This window comes from Peromyscus maniculatus, chromosome 22, assembly GCF_049852395.1.
Source record: "Peromyscus maniculatus bairdii isolate BWxNUB_F1_BW_parent chromosome 22, HU_Pman_BW_mat_3.1, whole genome shotgun sequence".
NCBI classification, from domain to species: Eukaryota; Metazoa; Chordata; class Mammalia; order Rodentia; family Cricetidae; genus Peromyscus; species Peromyscus maniculatus.
In genome coordinates, this window is record NC_134873.1 from 56543042 (window position 1) to 56566213 (window position 23172).

General features: G+C 45.1%; 1 protein-coding gene across 1 annotated transcript in view; it reads left to right on the forward strand.

Moving 5' to 3' along the window:
• Positions 1–11608, forward strand: part of Msh2 (mutS homolog 2) — a 60143-nt gene extending 48535 nt beyond the window's left edge. The window contains exons 12-16 of the mRNA XM_006986485.4: positions 2652–2897; positions 4132–4336; positions 5752–5999; positions 8077–8252; positions 11219–11608. Of these exons, the coding sequence (XP_006986547.2) occupies positions 2652–2897; positions 4132–4336; positions 5752–5999; positions 8077–8252; positions 11219–11386 (1043 nt within the window). The 3' untranslated portion in view covers positions 11387–11608. The remainder of the gene's footprint in view (positions 1–2651; positions 2898–4131; positions 4337–5751; positions 6000–8076; positions 8253–11218) is intronic.
• The last annotated feature ends 11564 nt before the right edge of the window (positions 11609–23172 follow it).

Sequence of the window (23172 nt, forward strand, 5' to 3'; positions counted from 1 at the left end):
GGACTCTTTACAAATGGTCCTTTCAAGAATCATAAGAGGGACACGCTCTGTTCAAGATTAAGAGAGACTTAAAGGAACATACCAACCAAGTCAAAGGCCCAGAGCTGCAGTTGAGAATAGAGCTGGGGAAAATGGGAACACTAACTACTGTACGGTCCTGTGACCCCCACCACCATGGTCTAGAGCACACTTACTCCAGCATAGCGGACAGCTGGGGGAAATACCGTCATCGTGGTCTAGAACACACGACAGCGTGAAGAAACGGAGATGTTTTTTTCTGAGGGCTGTGTGCTGATTTCTTAGGAGTGATGAATCTGAAAAAGCTATGTGCATGTTTAATTCTGTAAACTGTTTCACTGTTATGAGCGTTCATAATAAAGCAGAAGAAAGGCAGAACTTGAGGTTTTATTTTAACATGCTGTATGTATTGGTGCAGAAATGAATGGGATGGTTTATTAAGATTATATTTTTGCTTGATGATATCAGGTAACTGAAGCACCGTAATTTAGTTGATTTGTGTTCTTGAATCTAATTTATATTTTAAAGAACCTATAAATACTGTTTATTTCAACTGTGAGTCTTCCTCAAAACCAACAAAACAAAACAGAAACTGTTCATCGCCTGCTAGTAAAGGTCTGGGTTGTAACCTCTGAACCTGGAGCTTCGTATTTGGAGTCAGCCTGAATTCATGCTAACTTTTAAAATGTAGGGAAACAGTTTAGATTTCCTTTTTCTCCTTCTTGTCTTTCTCCATTGGGTTCAGCTTTTGGCCCAGGCCAGCCTCAAAGTTGAGACAAGATGCTTATACAGATCTTACAGAGCCTGTGAAATGGCTTGGTGGATAAAGGTGCCTGCCTTAGGCTGTGTGACCTGGATTTGGTCCCTAGGCCCCACAGGTAGAAGGGAAGACCTGACTGCCCCCAAAAGTTGTGCTTTGATGTCCATATGTGTGCAGTGGATTACGTGTGTACAGTCATGCACACACAATAAATAAATGCCTAATTTTTTTTTAATTATAAAAAAGTTTACTTGTGCCGGGCGGTGGTGGCGCACGCCTTTAATCCCAGCACTTGGGAGGCAGAGGCAGGCGGATCTCTGTGAGTTCGAGGCCAGCCTGGGCTACCAAGTGAGCTCCAGGAAAGGCGCAAAGCTACACAGAGAAACCCTGTCTCGAAAAACCAAAAAAAAAAAAAAAAAAAAAAAAAAAGTTTACTTGTTTTAATTTTGTTTGAGATAGTTCATACTTTGTAGGCTAGTCTTGTTCATCACCCTCTTGCCTCCCAAGTGTTGAGATTACAGTCATATTCAACACATGCATTCAGGTGTCTGTGGAGGCCAGAAGAGGGCATTGGAATCCCTGGAACTGGAGTTAAGTTGTGAGCTACCCAGTGTGAGTGCTGGGAACTGAACTCAGGTCCTCTGCAGGAGCAGCTGGTGTTCTTAACCACTGAGTCGTCTCCCAGCCCCAGTGTGGCTGGAATCTTACCAGGTTTAGAGGTAATAACAAGTGGTTGTATACTCAGCTGTGAAGAGCTTGTCTGACATACACAAAGCCCTGGCTTTGAGTCCTGTCATTTCGAAGTCAGTATATTTTAGTAAGTACTGCGTTAGTGGTCAGTTAATTCCTAGGCCTTCACTTTCTTGCTTTTCCTTTCAAACAACAACAAGAACATAATTTTATGATAGGATGAGATGATTATTTTATTTGGCCATTTTTAAGTTAATTATCAAAGCATTACTTTTATGTAGAACAAGAGAATGAAAAATGAAACGTTTGGGCATGGTGGCACACACTCTTAATCTTATCACTCCGGAGGCAGAGGCCAGCAGACCTCCTAGTTCAAGGCCAGACTGGTCTACATAGTGAGACCCTGTCTAAAAAAATAAATAAATAAAAAAGAAGCACATTTCCAGGCATTTGAACAGAAAATCTTACATATTCTTGAAGTTAAGCTGTGTTCTGGACTCTGCTGACATTGACACCCGTGTGGTAGGTTAGGAGACACGTGGTGGCTTTGTCCTCACCCCATTAGCATTCAGAGTCAGCCCTGAATTCTGACATTGCCGTCTTCACGTCTCTAGTCTAGCCTGTGCTAGCGAGTTTGTGTGATCACTTGGTTCTAGCGCTGCGGCCGCAGTGTGGCATCCTGAATGTGTGTCAAGTGGCCGTCAGGACCCACGACACTGAAGTGCTCTGCGTGCACCAGATGCACAAACTGAGGCTCAGCTAATATCCTGCAGGAGGGGGAAGTGCCTTTTTGTGCTAGTTAGTTGGGATTTTATAAGGAAAGCATTGAGGATATTTAAAAATTTAACACTGCATTGAGTTTCAGCCTTTTTTTTTAAAAGATTTATTTATTTCATGTGCATTGGTGATTTGCCTGCATGTATGCCTGTGTGAGGGTGTCAGATCCCCTGAACTGGAGTTAGACAGTTGTGAGCTGCTATATGGGTCTGGGAATTGAACCTGGGTCCTCTTGAAGAACAGCCAGTGCGCTTAACCGCTGAACCAATTCTCCAGTCCGTAGTTTCAGGCTTCTTTTTGAATTTCATCATAGCAGACTTGTTGAGTTTTTGAATGGTCTTCATTATAAGGTGTGTGTTTATTATTTGATAATCCCATGTGCATGACCTGATTCATGTTTTTGCAGGCTATGTGGAGCCAATGCAGACGCTCAATGATGTGTTAGCTCAGTTAGATGCCGTGGTCAGCTTTGCTCACGTCTCAAATGCCGCACCGGTTCCTTACGTACGGCCAGTCATCTTGGAGAAAGGAACAGGAAGAATTATATTGAAAGCCTCCAGGCACGCTTGTGTTGAAGTTCAAGATGAAGTTGCCTTTATTCCGAATGATGTGCATTTTGAAAAGGATAAACAGATGTTTCACATCATTACTGGTAAATTTTTGTTGTTGTTGTTTTCTTGTTTTTCAAGACAGGGTTACTTTGTGTAGTCCTGGCTGTCCTGGAACTTGCTCTGTAGACCAGGCTGGCCTCGAACTCACAGAGATCCACCTGCCTTCCCCCCCACCCCCCCACCCCCCGTGCTGGGATTAAAGGCCTGCGCCACCACTACCCAGCTGCTCAACTTTGTTTAAGGAGGGGAAAGGCACAAACCAAAAACCTACTTTCTGGGCCTTTTGTGAAGGGTTACCCCCCCCCCCCCTTTTTTTTTTTAAATGCTGGAATAGAAATAATGTGTTTTAAATTGATGAAGAAAGTCTCTGTTTCTGACATTAGGAAAAAAAAATGTATTACTCAGGTTGGTAATGCTTTCAGATCTTGATTAGAAGGAAGTCTTTTGGGGTGGCTAAACTTTAGGAGATAATATTATATCAATAAAAAATTCTGTTGCAGGCATTCAGAGCATTTAAAACAAACATTGTTTCACCCACAAAGCTCACCAGAGTTGGTCTTTAGAAGAGTGGATAGGAATTGTCTCCTGGAAAAACTTAGCTTAGGCTCTCAATCCTTTTGAGATGTAGCACTGTGTTCATATTCATTTAAAAGTAGCTGAGCTGTTCTGAGAGATAGTAAGCAGATCCAGAGTCTAGAAAACAATAAGGAAGAGTTATGCAGATAAACTTGGGGAAGTTATGACGTCATTCTATCATTTCCCTAAGTGGCTATTTAAATTGTTTATTTAACCTGACCCAAACAAGGAAATTGTACATTTGCCAAAAGAAGGATCATGTAGCATGGAGTTTAAGTGATAATGAGGAGTTTGCCCAGACTGATTATTCATTACTAGCCCATTTATTAATGAATAATCTGTTGACTAATCAGTTGGGTCTACTCTTGACATCATTAAATTAGCCTGTAGGTAACTTAGCCAGGGTAATATATGTAGATTTATACATCAGAGTCAAGCTCCAGGTTAGCCGTGTGTTTTATGTATGACCTGTCTCCTGTAAAAGGGCTCAGTGCAGGTTTGTCTGAAGAAACGGCGGGAACATTGCGTTTGGATGCAGTGTGGACGGTGACTTGGTGCATGTTTTTCCGATGGCTTGTGTGTCTGATTTGCATACCATTGTGACTTAAGTAATCTTCAGTTGCAGTTTTGAACGACTAGTATCTCAACTGCTAGTGAAAGAAATCAATGTCTTGCTTTTTGATGTAATTTGTTTAATAGGTCCCAATATGGGAGGTAAATCAACATACATCCGTCAAACTGGGGTGATTGTGCTCATGGCCCAGATCGGGTGTTTTGTGCCCTGTGAGTCAGCAGAGGTGTCCATTTTGGATTGCATCTTGGCTCGAGTTGGGGCTGGTGACAGTCAGCTGAAAGGTGTCTCCACGTTCATGGCTGAAATGCTGGAGACTGCGTCTATCCTCAGGTATGTGTGTGTCTCCGTCCCCTGAAAATGGAGACCTGTGGCCCCACTTTGTGTGAAATATATTTGTGGATTCATTCTTGGTTTAGTGATTGTTTGCCTGTGAGCTGTATGCACTTATGTTATCTTAAAAGGGTGACTGGAGCGGGGACACCTGTTGGCCTGGGCTGCTCTGTGGACAGGGAGGAACTCAGTCCTAGTTGTTTGAGACTGGCCTGGGCAACATAGCAAGTGTCTGAACACAGAGGGGAAGCGGCTTGTAATCTTGTAAAATACAGTTCTTGGACCAGAGAGGGCTCAGCAGTTCCGAGTACTTCTGCTCTTGCAGAGGACCTGGTTTCCAGCACCCACCCACATGGCGGCTCACAACTCTCTGTAACTCTAGGTGCAGAGGTGCAGCTGTAGTATATCTGATGCCTCCAACTCGTGTTCCTCTATGTTCCTCTATGCCCGTGGAGCACACACAGATACACCACATAAAATACATAGTAACGTTCTCAATGGTTCGGGTCATTGCTTCCACTGTTCAGGACACCTGGAACAGTCCTCCTTGTCCTTTACCCATACCCTCCTCTATCTTTTAAGTTCCTTAAGTTTTATGTGCTGATGTTTTGCCGTGGGTGTCAGATCCCCTGGAACTGGAGTTACCGACAGTTGTGAGCTGCCATGTAGGTGCTGGGAATTGAACCTGGGTCCTCTGGAAGAGCAGCCAGTGCTCTTAAGCACCGAGCCACCTCTCCAGTCCAGTCTTACAGTTCTAATGGTGAAAATACTTCCTCCCCGATGGTTGTTATGTCTTGTGCTCATTTGTTCTTTTACCTGCTGCTGTTGTAGAGAGTGCTGAAATCCTCTGTGGTGTTGCAGTTTAACACCAACGATTGATCAATAAATCTATAACTTTACCTTTAAAGAAATGAAGTGGCAATTGACAGGAAAAGAAGCACGTGGAGAGCGGTGGCGCACTCCTTTAATCCCGGCACTGGGGAGGCAGCTGGGTATCTGTGAGTTTGAGGCCAGCCTCGTCTGTATAATGAACTCTAGGAGAGCCAGGACTACAAAGACACACCCTGTCTCAAAAAGTCAAAAAAGAGAGAGAGAGAGATAACACTCGCTAATGTGGACTCATGTGTGCCATGCCTGTGTTCAACAAAGAATATTATGCTGCAGACATCCACTACCTCTGGCTCTTTCCCCTCTTCTGTCCTGATCTCTGAACTACAGTGGGTGTGGATGTGGGTGGTGGTTTTTCGAGACAGGGTTTCTCTGTGTAGCCCTGGCTATCTTGAAAATCTGTAGCCCAGGTTGGCCTTGAACTCACAGATCCACCAGCCTCTGCCTCCTGAGTGCTGGAATTAAAGATGAGCGCCACCATACCAGACTCCAAACTACATTCTATATCGTGTAATTATGCATTTCAGGTCAGCAACCAAAGATTCCTTAATAATCATTGATGAACTGGGAAGAGGAACATCTACTTATGATGGATTTGGGTTAGCCTGGGCTATCTCGGAGTACATTGCAACGAAGATTGGTGCCTTTTGCATGTTTGCAACCCATTTCCATGAACTCACGGCTTTGGCCAGCCAGATACCAACTGTCAACAATCTGCATGTCACAGCGCTAACTAGTGAAGAAACCTTAACTATGCTTTACCAAGTGAAAAAAGGTGGGCATGCACAGCTTGACGGGGACTCAGTGTCGGAAGTAGTAACCATCACGTTATTTATTCTCGATTGTTGTTAATTGTTTTTAAGGAGCTCTTTACTGCTGGCTTTCTAGTCTAGACAAGAGCAGTTTCCATTATCTGCATTACTGCATCAAAATAATAAAGGGGAAGAGGGATTGAGTTATTACAGTTACAGATGTAGGTTGTTTTGGTTGCTGGTTTCTTTTGCGGGGGGATAGGGGTGGGGGGGGTTTGAGAGAGGGTTTCTCCATGTACTTTTGGTGCCTGTCCTGGATCTCGCTCTGTAGACCAGGCTGGCCTGGAACTCACAGAGTGCTGGGACTAAAGGCGTGGCCATCACAGTCTGGCTTGTTGCTGTTTTTTGAAGTATGTGTGTGGAGGAGAGAAAGTACCTTGACGTAACTATTTTTTGTAGAATTTTTTTTATTTTATTTTGAACTGTGTATTTATGTCTTGTCTGTGTGTGGCTTAGTGCATGTGAGTACTCTACGGAGACAGGAAAAGGTTGGATCTCCTCCAGCTCGACTTGTAGGGAGTTGTAAGCCACCTCACTTGAGTGCCAAGAACTGAACTGTGTCCTCTGGAAAGGCAGTCCATGCTTTTAACCATTGAGCCATATGTGGCTCTTCATGTTTTTAGGATTGTGTTCTAGAAACATGGTCATTTAAAGCTGGTGAGTCCAGATGCTCTGGCGCTGTTAGAAGTGGCTCTGGAATGTTCATCTGCTAATGCTGTGGCCTCCTCCTAGAAAATCTGGTGGTTGTGGTCTGGCTCTCACTCACATTACAGTATCAATGGTACTAACCTTCTGAAAGGTTTCTTGACCATGTTGGATGATTATTTCACCAGTCATCAGAATAAGTTTTTTTTTAATTAAAAGATGTATTTATTTATTATGCATACAGTGTTCTGCCTACATGTATGCACTCCAGAAGAGGGCACCAGACCTCATTATGGGTGGTTATGAGCCACCATGTGGTTGCTGGGAACTGAACTCATGACCTGGAAGAACAGCTGGTGCTCTTAACCTCGGAGCCATCTCTCCAACTCCCAGAATAAGGTTTTTCATGTGTCTGTCTTGATTTCCCACGAACATGTTTTTGTTCTTATTACTGTTCTCATGGTCTTGATGTTTCCTCTTTGTTTTGCTGCAGTGGGAATTATTTTGAGCTACTGTGTTCACATTATTGATATTTGTTAGAGAAAACGGTATTTTGGGTAGATCTGGCATTCAGCATGAAACTCTGGTTCTGTTTTTAAGTTGCTGCTATTTGTGTGCTGTATACTACAGAAGTGGCCTCAGAATTCTCAGGGCTTAGACAAGTGTGGCACAGAGAAATCAAGCAATTTCACCCCTCACAGGTGTGCTAGCCGATACTTGCCCATGGTCGACTTTTGTTTGTGTCCAGTTGAGCAGTCTGCCTCTAGACAGAGTGCAGGAATAAATAAGTACACCTAGTTGTAGTCGGTAGCTCTTCCAGCTTTGACCTTGAGACACTGCCCCAGTATGGCAGCAGGTAACTGCCACCCCTGCCTATGACCTGCCCCTGGGGTGTGGCAAGAGGAGACCCCTTATGACCCGAGATGCGTAGCTCCTCGTGGTCCTGGTGGCTGGGTTTGCAGACCAAGTCAGAGTTCCCCAGAGAACTACACTGGACTGCACCTCATCTCTCCCCGGTCCTGTAATCCACCCCCTATTGGTTGTAAGTTACCCCGGAAAGAAACCTCTTTTAATTACCAGATGAGGTGGAATGGCCTCGTTGATTATAGCAGTATCTAGTCTTTTTTAATCAGTTGGTGCTGATTGAGTCGAGCAGCTTTATAGGTGCATCACCATACGTAAGCGCGGCCACAGTCTCTGGGTTCACTTGTTCTTGAGGCGGTAAGGCACAGTGGGGGTGAGGATGTGAGTCACGTCCTTGAGTTTTGTCTGAGGTGCTCTGAACCGCTTGGCTAGTGTGTTTGAAATGATCTAAAATCACGTGTTCTGACGAGACAATAAAAGGGACACCCCATTAACGTAGCCGCTGGTTCTTTCCACCCCTGTCTCCTGTAGGTGTGTGTGATCAGAGTTTTGGGATTCACGTGGCTGAGCTTGCTAATTTCCCTCGGCATGTGATTGAGTGCGCCAGACAGAAAGCTCTGGAACTTGAGGAGTTTCAGAACATTGGAACCTTCCAGGGACGGGATGAAATGGAACCACCTGCCAAGAAGTGCTACCTGGAAAGAGAGGTCGGTCATCTTGGCTTTAGTTACTGGTCCTCTGTTGTGCGTATCGGGAACCATGATGAGTCTGGCTTCCGCTACAGGGTTCCAGTACTTGATTATTGGTCATTCTTACTGGTTCATATTTCTTAGCATAACCAAAAAATATCCCTGGGTTGGTTGTTGGTGGTGGTTGGGTTGTTTTGTTTCATTTTTGACATAGGGTCTCACCGTATAGCTCTGGCTGGAATTTACCATGTAGACTGCGTTGACCCCGAACTCACGGAGATCCACCTGCCTCTTCCTCCAGAGTGCTGGGATTTAAACATGTGGACCACCATTCCTGGCTCCCAGCTTCTCTCTCTCTTGAATTTCTATCCCATATTCCTTTGTATGATGGAAGGATATGGGCCAGATGTAGTCCTGTGAGAGCACATGCTTAGCACGCAGGAACCTCTGGATTTAGCTCCTGTCGTCCACGCTGCCCCCCATCTCCTGCCACACCCACACTGCCCCCCATCTCCTGTCACCCACACTGCCCCCCAGTATCATCTAAAGTACTAGATTTGGTAGTAGGAGTAAGGAATATAAAGAATTAATTAAATACATGTTAATCTAGATTTCATCTTTAAAGCTATAGATGTCCAGCTAAATTGACTAAGTAAAACAACAACAAAAACCCTTTCTGCCCTCGTTTTGTTGAGAATATAAGCAAGTAAGAGAAATGGGTGTGTCGGAGACTCCTTCCGGAGCACTGTTTGTGGGCAGGCTGTCTGTTCCCAGGGTGGATCCTGCGTTGAGCCCTCCGAGTTAGTGGGTCAGATCGGATGCTCACAATGGTGCTGCAGCTGCAGTGTGTGTCTGTCGAGCTCATCTCTTCCTCACAGCGCAGGCTTGCTCAGTCGTAGACGACTCCGGCTGCTGCCCGCTCCTGGCAGCGCTACAGTGCGGTACATTGGGGCAGACTTGGACTTGGCACAGCTTTAGTTTTTACCCAGTGTTTTTTTTTTTTCTTTTTTTAAAAGATAGATAGTTGCTGTACAAAGAGGAAAAATATAACTTGCTCATAATTTTAGACGTGGAAAGCTGCCATCCTGAGCCCAGAACGGTTTTGTATCCACCCTTCCCTTAATACATCAAACTCACAGATCCTGAAGATTGGAATTAGGCAGGCTGTTTTATGTAATTCCTAGTTTCCAAGAAAACTGAAATCATGTACTTTTGATATAAGAAGACATGTTTTGAGAGCCGGGCGGTGGTGGCGCACGTCTTTAGTCCCAGCACTCGGGAGGCAGAGCCAGGTGGATCTCTGTGAGTTCGAGGCCAGCCTGGTCTCCAAAGCGAGTTCCAGGAAAGGCGCAAAGCTACACAGAGAAACCCTGTCTCGAAAAACCAAAAAAAAAAAAAAGAAGACATGTTTTGAAAAGTTTTAAAGCTAAAGAAGACAACATTCTTTTTTTTTTTCTTTTTTTTTTTTTGGTTTTTCGAGAGAAGACAACATTCTTAACTGCTGTTAGTTTAGGCTTTTGTTTTTGTTTTTTAGAAAGTACATTTTGTCTTGGCAATGCTGGAGTTGATATTTTCCAGAGAGCGAGAGCGAGAGTGAGAGAGCCCTGGTGCACTTGTGGAGGTCAGGGACAGCTTACAGGCATTCATTCTCAGCTTCCACCATGTAGGTCTACGAGATCAAATTCAGATGGCCAGGCTTGCCTTTCCTGCCGAGTCATCTCGCCAGCTCCTTATGTGATTTTTAATGGAGAAGTGCTTCTCTTTTACTAGTTAGATATCTGCTTTTTAGCTCCTGGATACTTGCTGGTTGCCTGTTCGCTTCTTTTGTGTGAAAATAGGCTATTGAGTTCTGCTTCACCAGCTGTAATAAATTACATAGTACTCATCATTGCTTCGGACCTGCTGTAAATTCTTCAAATCAAGAGAAATGTGTGATGTTGATAATATCCCCATTTTGTAGATGAAGAATGAGTTCAGGAATTTGCCCTAAAAGTAATAACCATGTCATTTTTTACAACACTGAGCAGTAAGTAGAAGTGGAAACATCCTATGTGCACACGTGTATGCATATGTGTGTGTGTATGTGTGTGTGTGTGTGTGTGTGTGTGTTCAGTGTTTATGCCCAAAGTATACCTTATAAACCTTAAGTTCTTTTCCCCTGAGATTCAATTCCATGTCAGTTAAAGCAGAGGGCTCGAAGAACTACTAAATCTCAATTCCTTATCATCTGAGAATAAAATATAAATGTGGGCAGGTGGTGGCACACGCCTTTAATCCCAACATTTAATCCCACAGAGGCTGGTGGATCTCTCTGAGTTTGAGAGCAGCCTGGGCTACAGAGCGAGTTCTAGGACAGCTAGGGCTACACAAAGAATTCTGTCTTGAAAAACAAAACAAAAATATAACAGTCTTATTAATGACTTGCTCTGGGAAATTCTTAGCAGCCAAGGGCTTTGCGATTCTAAGAATTGCTTGCCTGCTTCAATAAAAATGTTTGCTGAACATGGAGTAGCACATTGAGATCAGAGTTAAGGAGTTCATTGCTCCGGCTGGCTTGAGGAAGAGTGTTTGCTGCTTCCCAGAGGCCCTGGTTCGGTTCCCAGCACCCACATCTGGTGGGTCATGACCTCCTATAAATCTAGCTCCATGGGATCCAGCACCATCCTCTGGCCTCTAAGGGCACCATGGACATATGTCATACAGACACATGAATAAAAATAAATCTTTTTTTTTTCCTTCCATTTTTCGAGACAGGGTTTCTCTGTGTAGTTTTGGTGCCTGTCCTGGAACTTGCTCTGTAGCCCAGGCTGGCCTCAAACTCAACAGAGATCCACCTGGTTCTGCCTCCTGAGTGCTGAGATTAAAGGTCTGCACCACCACTACCCTGCATATAAAAATAAATCTTTAAAAGAAAAGAAGTTCATTACTGCCTAAAGGACTTTAAAGAGACATTTTAATGATGTTGGGGCATGGGTGTTTTTCAGCAAGGTGAGAAAATTATTATGGAGTTCCTGTCCAAGGTGAAGCAGGTCCCCTTTGCCGACATGTCGGAGGAGAACATCACAGTGAGGCTAAAACAACTGAAGGCCGAGGTGGTCGCCAAGAATAATGGTTTTGTGAATGAAATTATCTCACGAATAAAGGTGACATGAGAACGCCAGTGGGTGAAGATGATGAGGGTAAGCTCTCCGGGTGTCCTCCTCAGTGCTCACCGGCAGGACCTGGGATAGCAGTGCACAGAAGTATGAATGATACTTTACCCGAAAACATTTTCAGAAGTATTCTGAAGTGGGGATCTGTAACTGGGTACTGTTGAAATGGCAACTTTAAGCGATATGGTGAATTTTATAAATAAAATCATGTAGTTTGTAGAATTTGAGGTGCTGTGTATTTCTTTGAAATATTCTCTTTGTATACATTTACTCTACTAATAACACGTATAAACCTCATACAAATAAACTCGCCGGGCGTTGGTGGCGCACGCCTTTAATCCCAGCACTCGGGAGGCAGAGCCAGGCGGATCTCTGTGAGTTCGAGGCCAGCCTGGGCTACCAAGTGAGCTCCAGGAAAGGCGCAAAGCTACACAGAGAAACCCTGTCTCGAAAAACCAAAAAAAAAAAAAAAAAAAATAAAGAAACTCAAAACAGGCCAAAAATATCTGCACATATACATAATACATAATTAATATCTTAGGCCTAGTAAACGCACACCTTTAATTCCAGTACATGGGAGGCAGAGGCAGAAGCCTCTCCTCAGCCAGAGACTAGCCTGGTCTATATAACGAGACCCGCCTCAAAAAAGTTCCCATATAGCTGATTAACAGCAAAATAGGCAAGAGACCTGAATAAAGGCCTTTTCCAGGAAAGTAAGTAATGGACGGTAAGCCAGTGAGAAGGGACAGATCTGAGAAGTGAATAACAGCCTTGACTGTGAGTGAGGTTAGAGTCAGGGAGGTAGAGATGGAACTCTTGTACACTGGTGGGGATGTAGAATTTCAGCCCCTTTGGAAAAACAGTCTGGTAGGTCCTCAAGCAGTAAAAAGCAGTGGTTCCTGTCCTGGGTGTGTGTGGGGCGTTTACCCACCAACCCCACAGCTCCCCAGAGTTTTCTTGAGTGCAAGCAGCAGGAAATATTAGATAGAAGGATTTATTGCGGAGAATCTTGCGGAGATAAACAGATAGAAAATAAAGGATAGCCTCGAGAGGGCCTGGAACCTATTCCAATGGCCCCCGACTGTCTCTGGCCCAGGGTTTTTATAGAGACGCCAAGGGGTGGAGCAAAAGACCTCCTCCCCCAGCACAGCCAAGTGCAGACCATCTCAGACACCTGCACTCAGGCCCGTGGTCCTGATCATCCTCTATTCGGACCTGCTGGGTAAAGCCACGAGGAACCCGAGAACGGGCTCCCACAGGTGTATATCTAAGAGAAAGAAAAACATCACATCATAAATTGGCACACAAACACCAAGATTGTCATTTCTCATTGTAGCCAAAAGGTGGAAACAGTCCCAATGTCCCCAGTGGGTGAGTGTATCAATGAAATGTGTTCTGGCTATATGATGTTCATCTGTGTTAAGAGAAACAAAGTAATACATAGAGAAAATTGGACAGAGTCCTGAAAATGTGCTGAGTGAAAGAAGCCAGTTAGATAGAGGTCCACACATGACAGTCTGTGCATTGAGTCACCTGCCAGAGAGAAGTTGATAAGCAATGGTTTGGGGTTGAGGTTTGGGTTCAGTGTTTGTGAGATGCAAGTGTAATCCTGGGTGGACACACTCGTGAACACACCAAAACCATTGAGTTGTGGACCTGAAATGGATAATCATGGTATCTGAGCAATATTAGTAAAGGTCACTATCCAAGAGAAAAGATAAGTAGACAGCTATAAACATGAAAGGGTTTTCAGGCTGGGTATGGTGGCACACACCTTTATCTTATCACTTGGGGGACAGAGGCAGGTGGCTCTCTGAGTTCACAGCCTGTGGTCTACATGGTGAGGCCAGGGCGGTGAGCGCTACAATGTCAAACTCTCCTTGGTTTTTTAATTACAAAAAGCCATGCCAGGTTACCTCATCCTCCTCCAGACCTGACTAGCTTCAAGTGGCAGTGCCCACTGTTGGTCAGGATATGAGGGGGCACTGTTGGTGGGGATAAACTGTAAAATTGAAACCGTGGCTTCAGCTTTCTATCTCGAACATTCTCTCCTGGGGGCCACATTAAAAGGTTCATGACAGCTGAAAGATGAAGATGAGCTACAGCTTCGCTGAGTAACATCCACGGACCTGAATCAGGAAGCAAAAGAAACAGTACTTTTTGGCACACCCTTTTAATCCCAGTACTCCAGAGGCAGAGGCAGGCAGATCTCTGTGAGTTCAAGGCCAGCCTGGGCTACAGAGTGAGTTCCAGGACAGCTAGGGCTACACAGAGAAACAACTGTCTTCGAGAAAACAAACTACTTTCCCTTACTTAGGAAATTTATTAATTATTGGTTATGTGTGGTGATTCACCTGCATGTAGGTCTGCATCACATCATGCCTGGTGCCCATGGAGTCCAAACAATGGCATTCGATCCTCTGAGTTGGGTTGCAGACGGGAACCACTATGTGGGTGGGTGCTGGGGATTGAACCCTGGGCCTCTGGAAGAGCAGCAAATGCTTTTATCCATGGAACCACCCATCATCTCTCCAGACCAGTGTAGAATTTAAGTAAGTGAAGTACAAAAATGTCTTCCCTGCAAGGACCACTAAAAGAAACAACTAAGCCCCAGGAGTCATCCTGGCAGGGTGGACCTTTCCCCAGAGCCTCCAGAGAGCTAGTGTTCTTCATACGTGGCTTTGCAGGTTTTTTTAAACCATTACTGTTAAGTCATGCAGTTTTGTTTCATACATGTAAATTTCCAGTGAAGATAAATTGAAAATAAAGCCTAATCTTTAAAATAGCTTACTGTGCTCTTTTTCATCATAGACGGATGCTGATTTTTCTTTTTTGAATACCAAAAACTCAGGAAGAAGGCCAACTTGAACAAAATATGTATGTGGTTTGTATTTTGAAATGGGAACTTTATGTGACAGGCCAGGCTGGCCTGGAACTCTAGATTTTCCTTCCTCAACCTCTCAACCAGCTTCAGGGGTTTGTTTTTAAGACGATCTTGCTAGGTAACCCTGGCTGGCCTTGAACTCATAGAGATCCATCTGCCTCTTGAATGCTGGGATTAAAGGCGTGCGCCACCACGCCTGGCTGAGCCAGAAATTTTTTATATAATTCAAAAAGCAATTTTTAAAGTGAGCTGAAATATTTTCATCCTTTGGATGGCTGTGAAAGGGTGTTTTTAGATCGCTGTACGGAAGCATGTTGAAAATGGAAATCAGCTATGACGGTTCTAGTTGTTAGGACTACAAGAGACGAGGGAGTCAGTACTGAGTCCAAGAAAACATTTAGTCTGTCGAGCTCTACCAGCCAGGCTCCTTCCATTTATCTAAAAGAAGCTTGGCGTTTAGTTTGAAGACGTTTTGAAAATTATTAGGATGCCAGGGACTGGGGTTGAACTCCTACACATGCTAACCAAACAACCAGGCCTTTGGCTAGAGTGCCCTTCCTTCTGGAACCTAGAGCAACCTAATTTCTGGCCTGTCAAAGCGTATTTGGGCTGGAGAGATGGCTCAGTGGTTAAGAGCACTGGCTGCTCCTCCAAAGGTCCTGAGTTCAATTCCCAGCACCCACAACAGAGTCTCAACCCTGTCTAATTCTAGTTCCAGGAGTTCCTAGGCTTCTGGCTCCCTAGGGTACTTCGCTCATGTATGAGTGTACTCCCACATACGTACATGCTCATGTATGCATACTCCCACATAGATAACATACACAAATTAAAAAATAATAAAAGTAAATCTTTATTTTAAGAAGGCAGTTCATATAAATATTTAGCTGTAATTTAGTGGATTTTTTTTTACACAATTGAAATATTAACCAGTAATTCCAGAATAGAGCAAATATAGTGTCTAAGATTACAAACCCAACCGGGCAGCGGTGGCACACGCCTTTAATCCCAGCACTCAAGAGGCAGGCGGATCTCTGTGAGTTCGAGGCCAGCCTTGTCTACAAAGCAAGTTCCAGGACAGCTAGGGCTACACAGAGACACCCTGTCTTGGAAAAACAAAAACAAAACAAAACAAAAAGCGATAACAAACCCAAGCCTGGTTAGTAAGAAGTCTGTTAGCCATATAACCATGCTTCAGAGAAAATAACACAACCAAAAACAATCCATCTAAGAGCCGGGGCGGTGGTGGCACACACCTATAATCCCAGCACTGGGGAAGCAAACGCAGGTGGATCTCCGAGTTCGAGATCAGTCTGAGCTACAGATCAAGTTCCAGAACTATACAGACAAACCCTGTCCTGAACAACCCTCCCCCCAAAAAATCCATCTAAGATGCAATTTTGTAATTGATTATATTTTCCCTCATTGGGGGAGGGTGGGGAGGGTTAAACATTGTAATGAAATAGGTAGTGGGAAAAGTGCGTGTGTGTGTGTGTGTGTGTGTGTGTGTGTGTGTGTGTGTGTGTGTGTGTATTTAGATATATTAAGTTGCCAGCTGTACCGACGTAGCTGGCCGGGTGACTGGGGTAGGTATATTTAAAGAATAACTTGTTCCCCTCAAAGTCTCAATGTTCCACATACCAAGCGCATCCTGTGAGACTTCTTGAGTATTAAATACATCTTCTATCCTTGGTCTTTCTGCATTTAGCTTTTTTGGGGAAGTGTGTTTTTACCCTCAGCATATGGTAGGAGCTGCTGATTCAGTATTGAATGACTCTTTAAGCTTGTTAGTTACATTCTGTTGATTAAAATGGTGTGCAGAATAGTCAGGAAAAGCCTGTCCCCGGTCTGAAATAAACACTGTTAATTAGCTTGGGGAGAACAAATGAGGAGAGCGACTTTTCACACAGATTCTGTGTGTTTGGGTTAAGGAGGGAGGAGGGTGTGGTCAAGCAAGAGAATGCCCAGGATGACGTGACGTTAGCGTGAAGCCGGAGGGGCAGCCCGACGTGAAGGAATAGCTTCTGCAGATGGCCCTTCTCCGTGCCCGCCCCCACCCCGCTTTTGACAGAGTTCTTATTGCTCCGCTTCAGAGCTTACACTTGCGCTGCCCCACACCTGTAATCCCAGCACCGAGGAGGATCCTGAGTTTGGGACCAGCCTGGGCTTATCTAGGAAGTTTGAGGCCAGCCAGAGCTACACTGTGAGACTGTCTCAAAAGACTAAAAAACAAACGGAACCCCCCCGGAAGCCTCTCAGCTTGTGCGCAGCCTGGCACAGTGCGGAGGGTGGGAGCCCCCTCTACCCAGCATGCCGCTGTACTGATGTGATCTTTTCGTTGGCTCGCGGAGGGAAGTCGCCTTGCCTTGCACTGGCCACAGTGTTTTCCTCCAGCCCCACAGTTTCAGACAGTGTTTAGAACAGGATCCAGTCAGCACAGTTCTACTTCACGGTGTGGTTTGACCCGTCTGAAGTGCCCCCCTGCACGTCAACAGCCATATGGGAAAGTGCAAGAGCCATAGGACGGCGCTGGGATGGCCTTGGCTAGCTTGGGACTGTCCTGACTTATTTTCTTGAGCCCAGGCTGGCCTGAGTTGAGACCCTCCTGCTTCAGTTCCCCTAGTTCTGGGATTATAGGTGTGACCCACCGTGCCCTCCCCTCCCCAGCCTCACTCATCATCATCTAGACCTGGTGACCAGGAGACTATGTTGTAGCCTTTGATTCATCTCAATGAGGGAAAAAAAAAAATTAGAAATTCCCTTAAACGGTTAAATTAAAAAAAAATCTATTTGTAAATAGTTCTGATTCTAAAAAGGACCACAGCAACAGATTTGCTTGTTCAGAATCTTCCAGTAAATGCAACCCTAATAAAATTTATAAAGTATCTTGGATGGCAATAGCTATAGCCAAAATGAGAATAATAATTAAATTTAAGACAATGTAACTTTTCAGTTCAGTCACTGACCTTCAGGTTTAAAATGCCACCCATCAGGACACTTTTATTTTTATTTTATTTTCTTTTATTTTTTGGTTTTTCGAGACAGGGTTTCTCTGTGTAGCTTTGGAGCCTTTCCTGGAACTCACTCTTTAGCCTAGGCTGGCCTCGAACTCACAGAGATCTGCCTGCCCCTGCCTCCTGAGTGCTGGGATTAAAGGCATGAGTCACCACCGCCCGGCTATTCACTTATTTTTTGACCTAGTGCTTCATGTAGCCCAGGTTAGCCTCAGCTGTGCGCACTGGGGTGACAGGGTCAGACCACCATGCCTGGTTTGTGTGCTGCTGCGGATTGTGCTCTTTGTGTGTGCTGGGCAAGACCTCTTCAATTGAGCAGCAGGCCCAGATCCTCCGTTTTTTCACATAATGATTAGGTGTAGGTTTTAATGTTTACTATCAAGCATATAGTGATGTTTTATTGTAGAAGATTGTCCAGTTCAGTCATATTAATGAAGAAAATGACTCTCCATGCTGAGTCCTTAATGTCACAATATGGATTCACAAGTTGTAGAAATTGGTCACAGTAAATAGTTCCTCAGGGTCTGAGGAGCGCTCTAGCTGTTTAGGGGGCTCTTCCAAAGACTCCTTAAGCAATAGTCTTAGTTACTATTTTCATGAAAAAACACCATGACCAAGGCAACTTATAAAATAAAATGTTTAATTTGGGGACCCACAGTTCCAGAGGGTTAGAGTCCATGACTATCATGATGGGGAGCATGGCAGCGGGTAGGTAGCCATGGTGCTGGAGCAGTAGCTGAGACCCTTTTTTTTTTTGGACAGGGTCTTAGTATGTAGTTCTGGGACTCACTATGTAGACTAGTCTGGCCTCAAACTCACAGAGATCCACCTGCCTCTGCCTCTCAAGTGCTAGGATTAAAGGTGTACACCACTATGCCCAGCTGAGAGCTCATGTCTTGATCCACATGCATGAGGCAGAAAGAGCTAGCTGGGAATAATGTGGGCTTTTGAAACCTCCAAGCCTGCCCTCAGTGACACACCCCCTCCAACAGGGCCACACCTCCTAATCCTTCCCAAACAGTTCTACCAATTGAGGACCAAGTATTTAAATATATAAGCCTATGGGGGCCATTCTCATTCAAACTGCCACATTCAATTCCCTGGTCCCCACAGGTCTGTGGCTCTATCACAATACAAAATGCATCTAGTCCAACTTCAGAAGTCCCCAGTCGGGCTGGAGAGATGGCTCAGAGGTTAAGAGCACTGACTGTTCTTCCAGAGGTCCTGAGTTCAATTCCCAGCAACCACATGGTGGCTCACAGCCATCTGTAATGAGATCTGGTGCCCTCATCTGGCCTGTAGTCATACATGCTGTATACAAAATAAATCTTTAAAAAAAAAAAAAAAAAGAAGTCCCCAGTCTTTCAGTCTTACCATAGTTTAAGAAGTCCAAAGCCTCTTCTGAGACCCAAGGCAATCTCCTAAGTATAACCTTTTGTCAAATCCAAAAAGCAAATCACATACTTCTAGCATACAATGGCACAGAATATACATCACCATCCCCCAAGAGAGAAATGAGGACATGGTGAAGAAATACTGGACGGAAGCAAGATCAAAACTCTCAACAGGGCAAACTCCAAATCCTATAGCTCTGCCTTTCCGTCTCTGCTGACCGCAACACAGTTCTCTCTGGTGGTCTGATTCTACTCCCTACATGCAGCTCTCCCTGGTAGACATCTCAGGGCTCTGGTACCTCCAACATCCTGGGGTGTCCAACACAATCCAGGCTTCACTTTCACAGATTCATGAAATGGCCTCTCAGAGTCTCCCTGTAGGGGGTCGCTTGCCACATGGCTGGCCTCGGTGACTCCCCTTCATCACAGAGAAAGATTCCACAGCCCCCTTTGCTTGCGCATCCTCTATGACTCTAAAGCCGGAGTCACGTGGCCAGTGTTGCCAAGTGTGGCTGCCTGTTTGGGATGGAGCCCGGCCCCCTTCTTGAGTCCCATTTGCATAAGTTTTCCTTTGTTGCATAGGCTTCCAGTTACTTCCTTAGGCATTTTCTTTTTGAGTTGGACATGTAGCTGGGTGGGGTCTTGCCCTGAGGGCACCCCTCTCTATTCTATTCCACGTCAGGCCTCTCCTTGTCTCCTTCAGCACAAGCCTTGGCTACAGCATTACATTTCCTGGTGTTCTTTTCCCCCTTGTACTGTACATTTTTGTATTAATTTTTTTAACAATTTATTTTTATTTTATGCTCATTGGTATTTCACCTGCATGTATGTCTGTGTGAGGGTTTCAGAAGGCCTGGAACTGGAGTTATGGACAGTTGTGAGCTGCCATGTTGAGTGCTGGGAATTGAACCCGGGTCCTCTGGAAGAGCAGTCAGTGCTCTCAACCACTGAGCCATCTTTCCAGCCCCCTGTGCTGTGGATGATTGTTTGATAAATAAAACATTGACTGGCCAATAGCCAGGCAGGAAGTATAAGCGGGACTAGCAGAGAGGAGAAAGGAAAGGACAGGAAGGCAGAGAGGAGAGACACCAGCTGCCATCCAGGGAGCATCATGTACAGGCAACAGGTAAAGCCACGGAACACGTGGTGACATACAGATTAACAGAAATGGGCTTAGTATAAGAGTAAGAGCTAGACAATGGTAGGCCTGAGCTAATGGCCGAGCAGTTTAAAGAATATAAGAGTCCGTGTGTTTATTTTATAAGTGGGCTCCGGGACTGGCGGGGCTTCGTGGGAGCTGGGGAGAAACTCTCCAGCTACACCCCTGTATTTTTTTTATTTTTATTTTTTGTCCCACTTGCTCATTTTTATTGTAGACCTGCATAAGAGTGATCACGAATAACAAGTGAGAGAGTCAATATTAGTCTGTCTTGAAATCTCCTCGGCTAACGAAGTTAGTTCAAAGCTTTTCAGTTTAGCTTCAGGCAGATTCACGAGGGCAAAAAGCAGCCAACTCTTTGCCACAATACCACATGAATGGTCTCTAGGTAGGCCAGACATTGTTTCCCTCTGACACCTCTTGAGCCAGGCCTCCATAGTCCAGACTTCTCCACACTACTGTCTCCCAAGCTCCTAAGAGGATGGCCTGTTAAGTTTTATTTATAGTCTCCAATTGCTTCCCTAGCTCAAAGTCCCAAAGTCATCCACATCCCTCCAAAAAAAGCATCTACATCAGGTCTATCACAGGACTAGCCCACTCCCTGGTACCAACTCCAATCTTAGTTATACGTCCATGGCTGTGACAAAACATCATGACCAAGGCAACCTACAAATGGAAATATTTAATTTGGGGGTCTCGGTCCCAGAGGGTTTGATTTGGTGACCATCATGGTGGGGAGCAAGGCAGCAGGCAGGTGTGGCACTAGAGCTGTGAGAACTCACGTCTCAGTCCAACCCGCAGGAGGTAGAAAGAGCTGACTGGGAATTGGCAGGGGCTTTCGAAACCTCAAAGCTGGAAGTGTGGACAACGATAGCGAGAATACAATGTCAACAGTATTTGAGCAAGACACAGAGGAGCATGTCTTCAAATCTTGGGAAGCCATGTGTGATCTCCCACAAGCTAAGAATGCTTCAGCCAGCCCAGCGGGACTTGCCCAGGTGTTGCTTCTCCTGATTAGTCGGCTTTGAATATGTGCGGCTGATGACTGAGCCACATGGGCGAGGATATGGTAGAACTAAAGAGAGCCATCATGTAGCCTATTCTAAGTTCAGTGAGTGCTTATCTGTGTGACTTTAAAGTGCTCCCCACCCTCCTTGGTTTTCCTCCCTCTTCTGTAACCTAAGACTGGATGATTAGAGCTCTCCAGTGCCATCCCTTCAGGGCTGAGTGACTAAGGAGTACAGAAAGTACCCAAACCTAACAGCGTTCAAAAAAGTAAAAACACCACTAGACGTGACGACTGTTCTTGGTCGTCAGCTTGACTGTATCTGGAATGAACTTCAATCTAGAAATGGAGGGCACACCTGTGAGAGATATTCTGCCTGGTTTGAAGTGGGCGAATCCATTTCTAGTCTGGACCTTTGAGGTAGGAAGACACACCTGGACCACACCTTCTGCTGGCAGCCTACATAAGGACATGGAAGAAGGAAGCTTTGTGCTCTTCGCCTGCTTGCCCTGGCCTTGCTAGGGCCTCCATCCTTCACTGGCACTGGAGCCTGCTCCTCCAGAATTCCAGCATGTGCAGAAGACCAGCTGATACAGCCAGCCTCATGGGACTGAGCAACTACTAGATTTTCAGACTTTCCATTCACAGATAGCTATTGTTGAATTAGCTGGATGCAGCCTGTAAGTCATTCCAATAAATTCCATATTAAATTCCATATATATATGCCTGGCTATGTATATGGAGAGAAAGAGAGAGAGAGAGAGAGAGAGAGAGAGAGAGAGAGAGAGAGAGAGAGAGAGAGATTCATTCCACAAGTTCAGTGATTCTAGAGAATCCTGACTAGTACACTGGGGTTAAGGGGATAGGTTCAGGAATATAGATTTGCATGACATTTTCAGTTCATTCTCTAGCTCCACAAAGCAGAACAAAATAAAAGCCCACTAGTCAAGAAAATGCATTTTCTGTCCTTAGTTTGATACCTAGGAACCACATGGTGGAAGAGAACAGACTCCAGCAAGTATGCGCGCGTCGCACGCGCACACACACACACACACACACACACACACACACACATACATAACTAAAAAGAAACCCGAACCCTGAACCCTGGCTGGGCGGCGGTAATCCAAGCACTCGGGAGGCAGAGCCAGGCGGATCTCTGTGAGTTCGAGGCCAGCCTGGTCTACAGAGTGAGATCCAGGAAAGGCGCAAAGCTACACAGAGAAACCCTGTCTCGGGGAAAAAAAAGAAACCGGAACCTTAAATAACAATAAAATGTAAAAAGGATATGTTAATGCAAGTGATCTTTCCATCTATGTATATGTTGTTTATATTTAAGTGATATTAAAACATAAATGCCCATAAACATTTTTCCAGATATCAGACCCAGGAAAGCATTCCACTGTGGAACTACATCCTAAGTCCTTATCATTTCTCTGTGGCAAAACTACTCAAAAGCATTTCTTCCAGCTTTTTGAGGTACCATTACTTCTGAGATACACAGTCTGTAATTGCTCCATTTCGTCATGGTGCTGTTCACCCCCACAGTGTGCTCCCGCCTAACGATCCTCCAAGCCTCGGGTCACCACATCCACCTCCACGAGCCAACCCTATTGCTGGCCTGTGAGGGAAGCCTCCTGGGGCTGTCTCTGTCTGTGTCCACACTGTCTCGTTTAAAACAAGGACCTCTGTTTCTGGGGCGAGTCCGTGCCGAAGTAGCGTACTGCACACGTCTGCTGTGACTTCTATTCATGTGCCCACAAAATTGTAAATGCCAGCGAGTGTTAGGATAACAACTACACTGGACCGGAGGAAGGGTGTGAGCAGGAAAATCTGCTACTCTTTGTAAGATAATATCTAAAATTGGAAAACAGCCACATAAGCATGCTACGGAAGACTAGAGATGGAAAGCTGGAGAGCTGTGCGGAGAGGGTTGGAGGTGGCTCCCTCCGGGACAGAGAAGAAGGCAGCCTTGGGAAGGGGCTATGCCTTCCATTGTGTGATTCCCAGCATACTACTTGTGTGTGTGCCCGCGTGTGCCCGTGTGCATGCATGCGTTTGAGCGTGCATGTGTGATATTTGAGTGTGTGTCTGTGTGTGTGCACATGTAGACAGTCATACAATGCAGGCTAAGGATCAAAGGAAGGACCTTACACATGTTAAATATGTGCTCGTTCACTGTCTTCAAGCTCAGTCACAACAGCGATTAAAGAGAATTAATGGCTCAGTGGGTACAGGCGATTGTTGTCAAGCCGGACAACCGGAATTCTATTCCGACACCCACGTGGTAGACAGAGAAGTCAGACTTGCAGAGGTTGTCCGTTGACCTCCA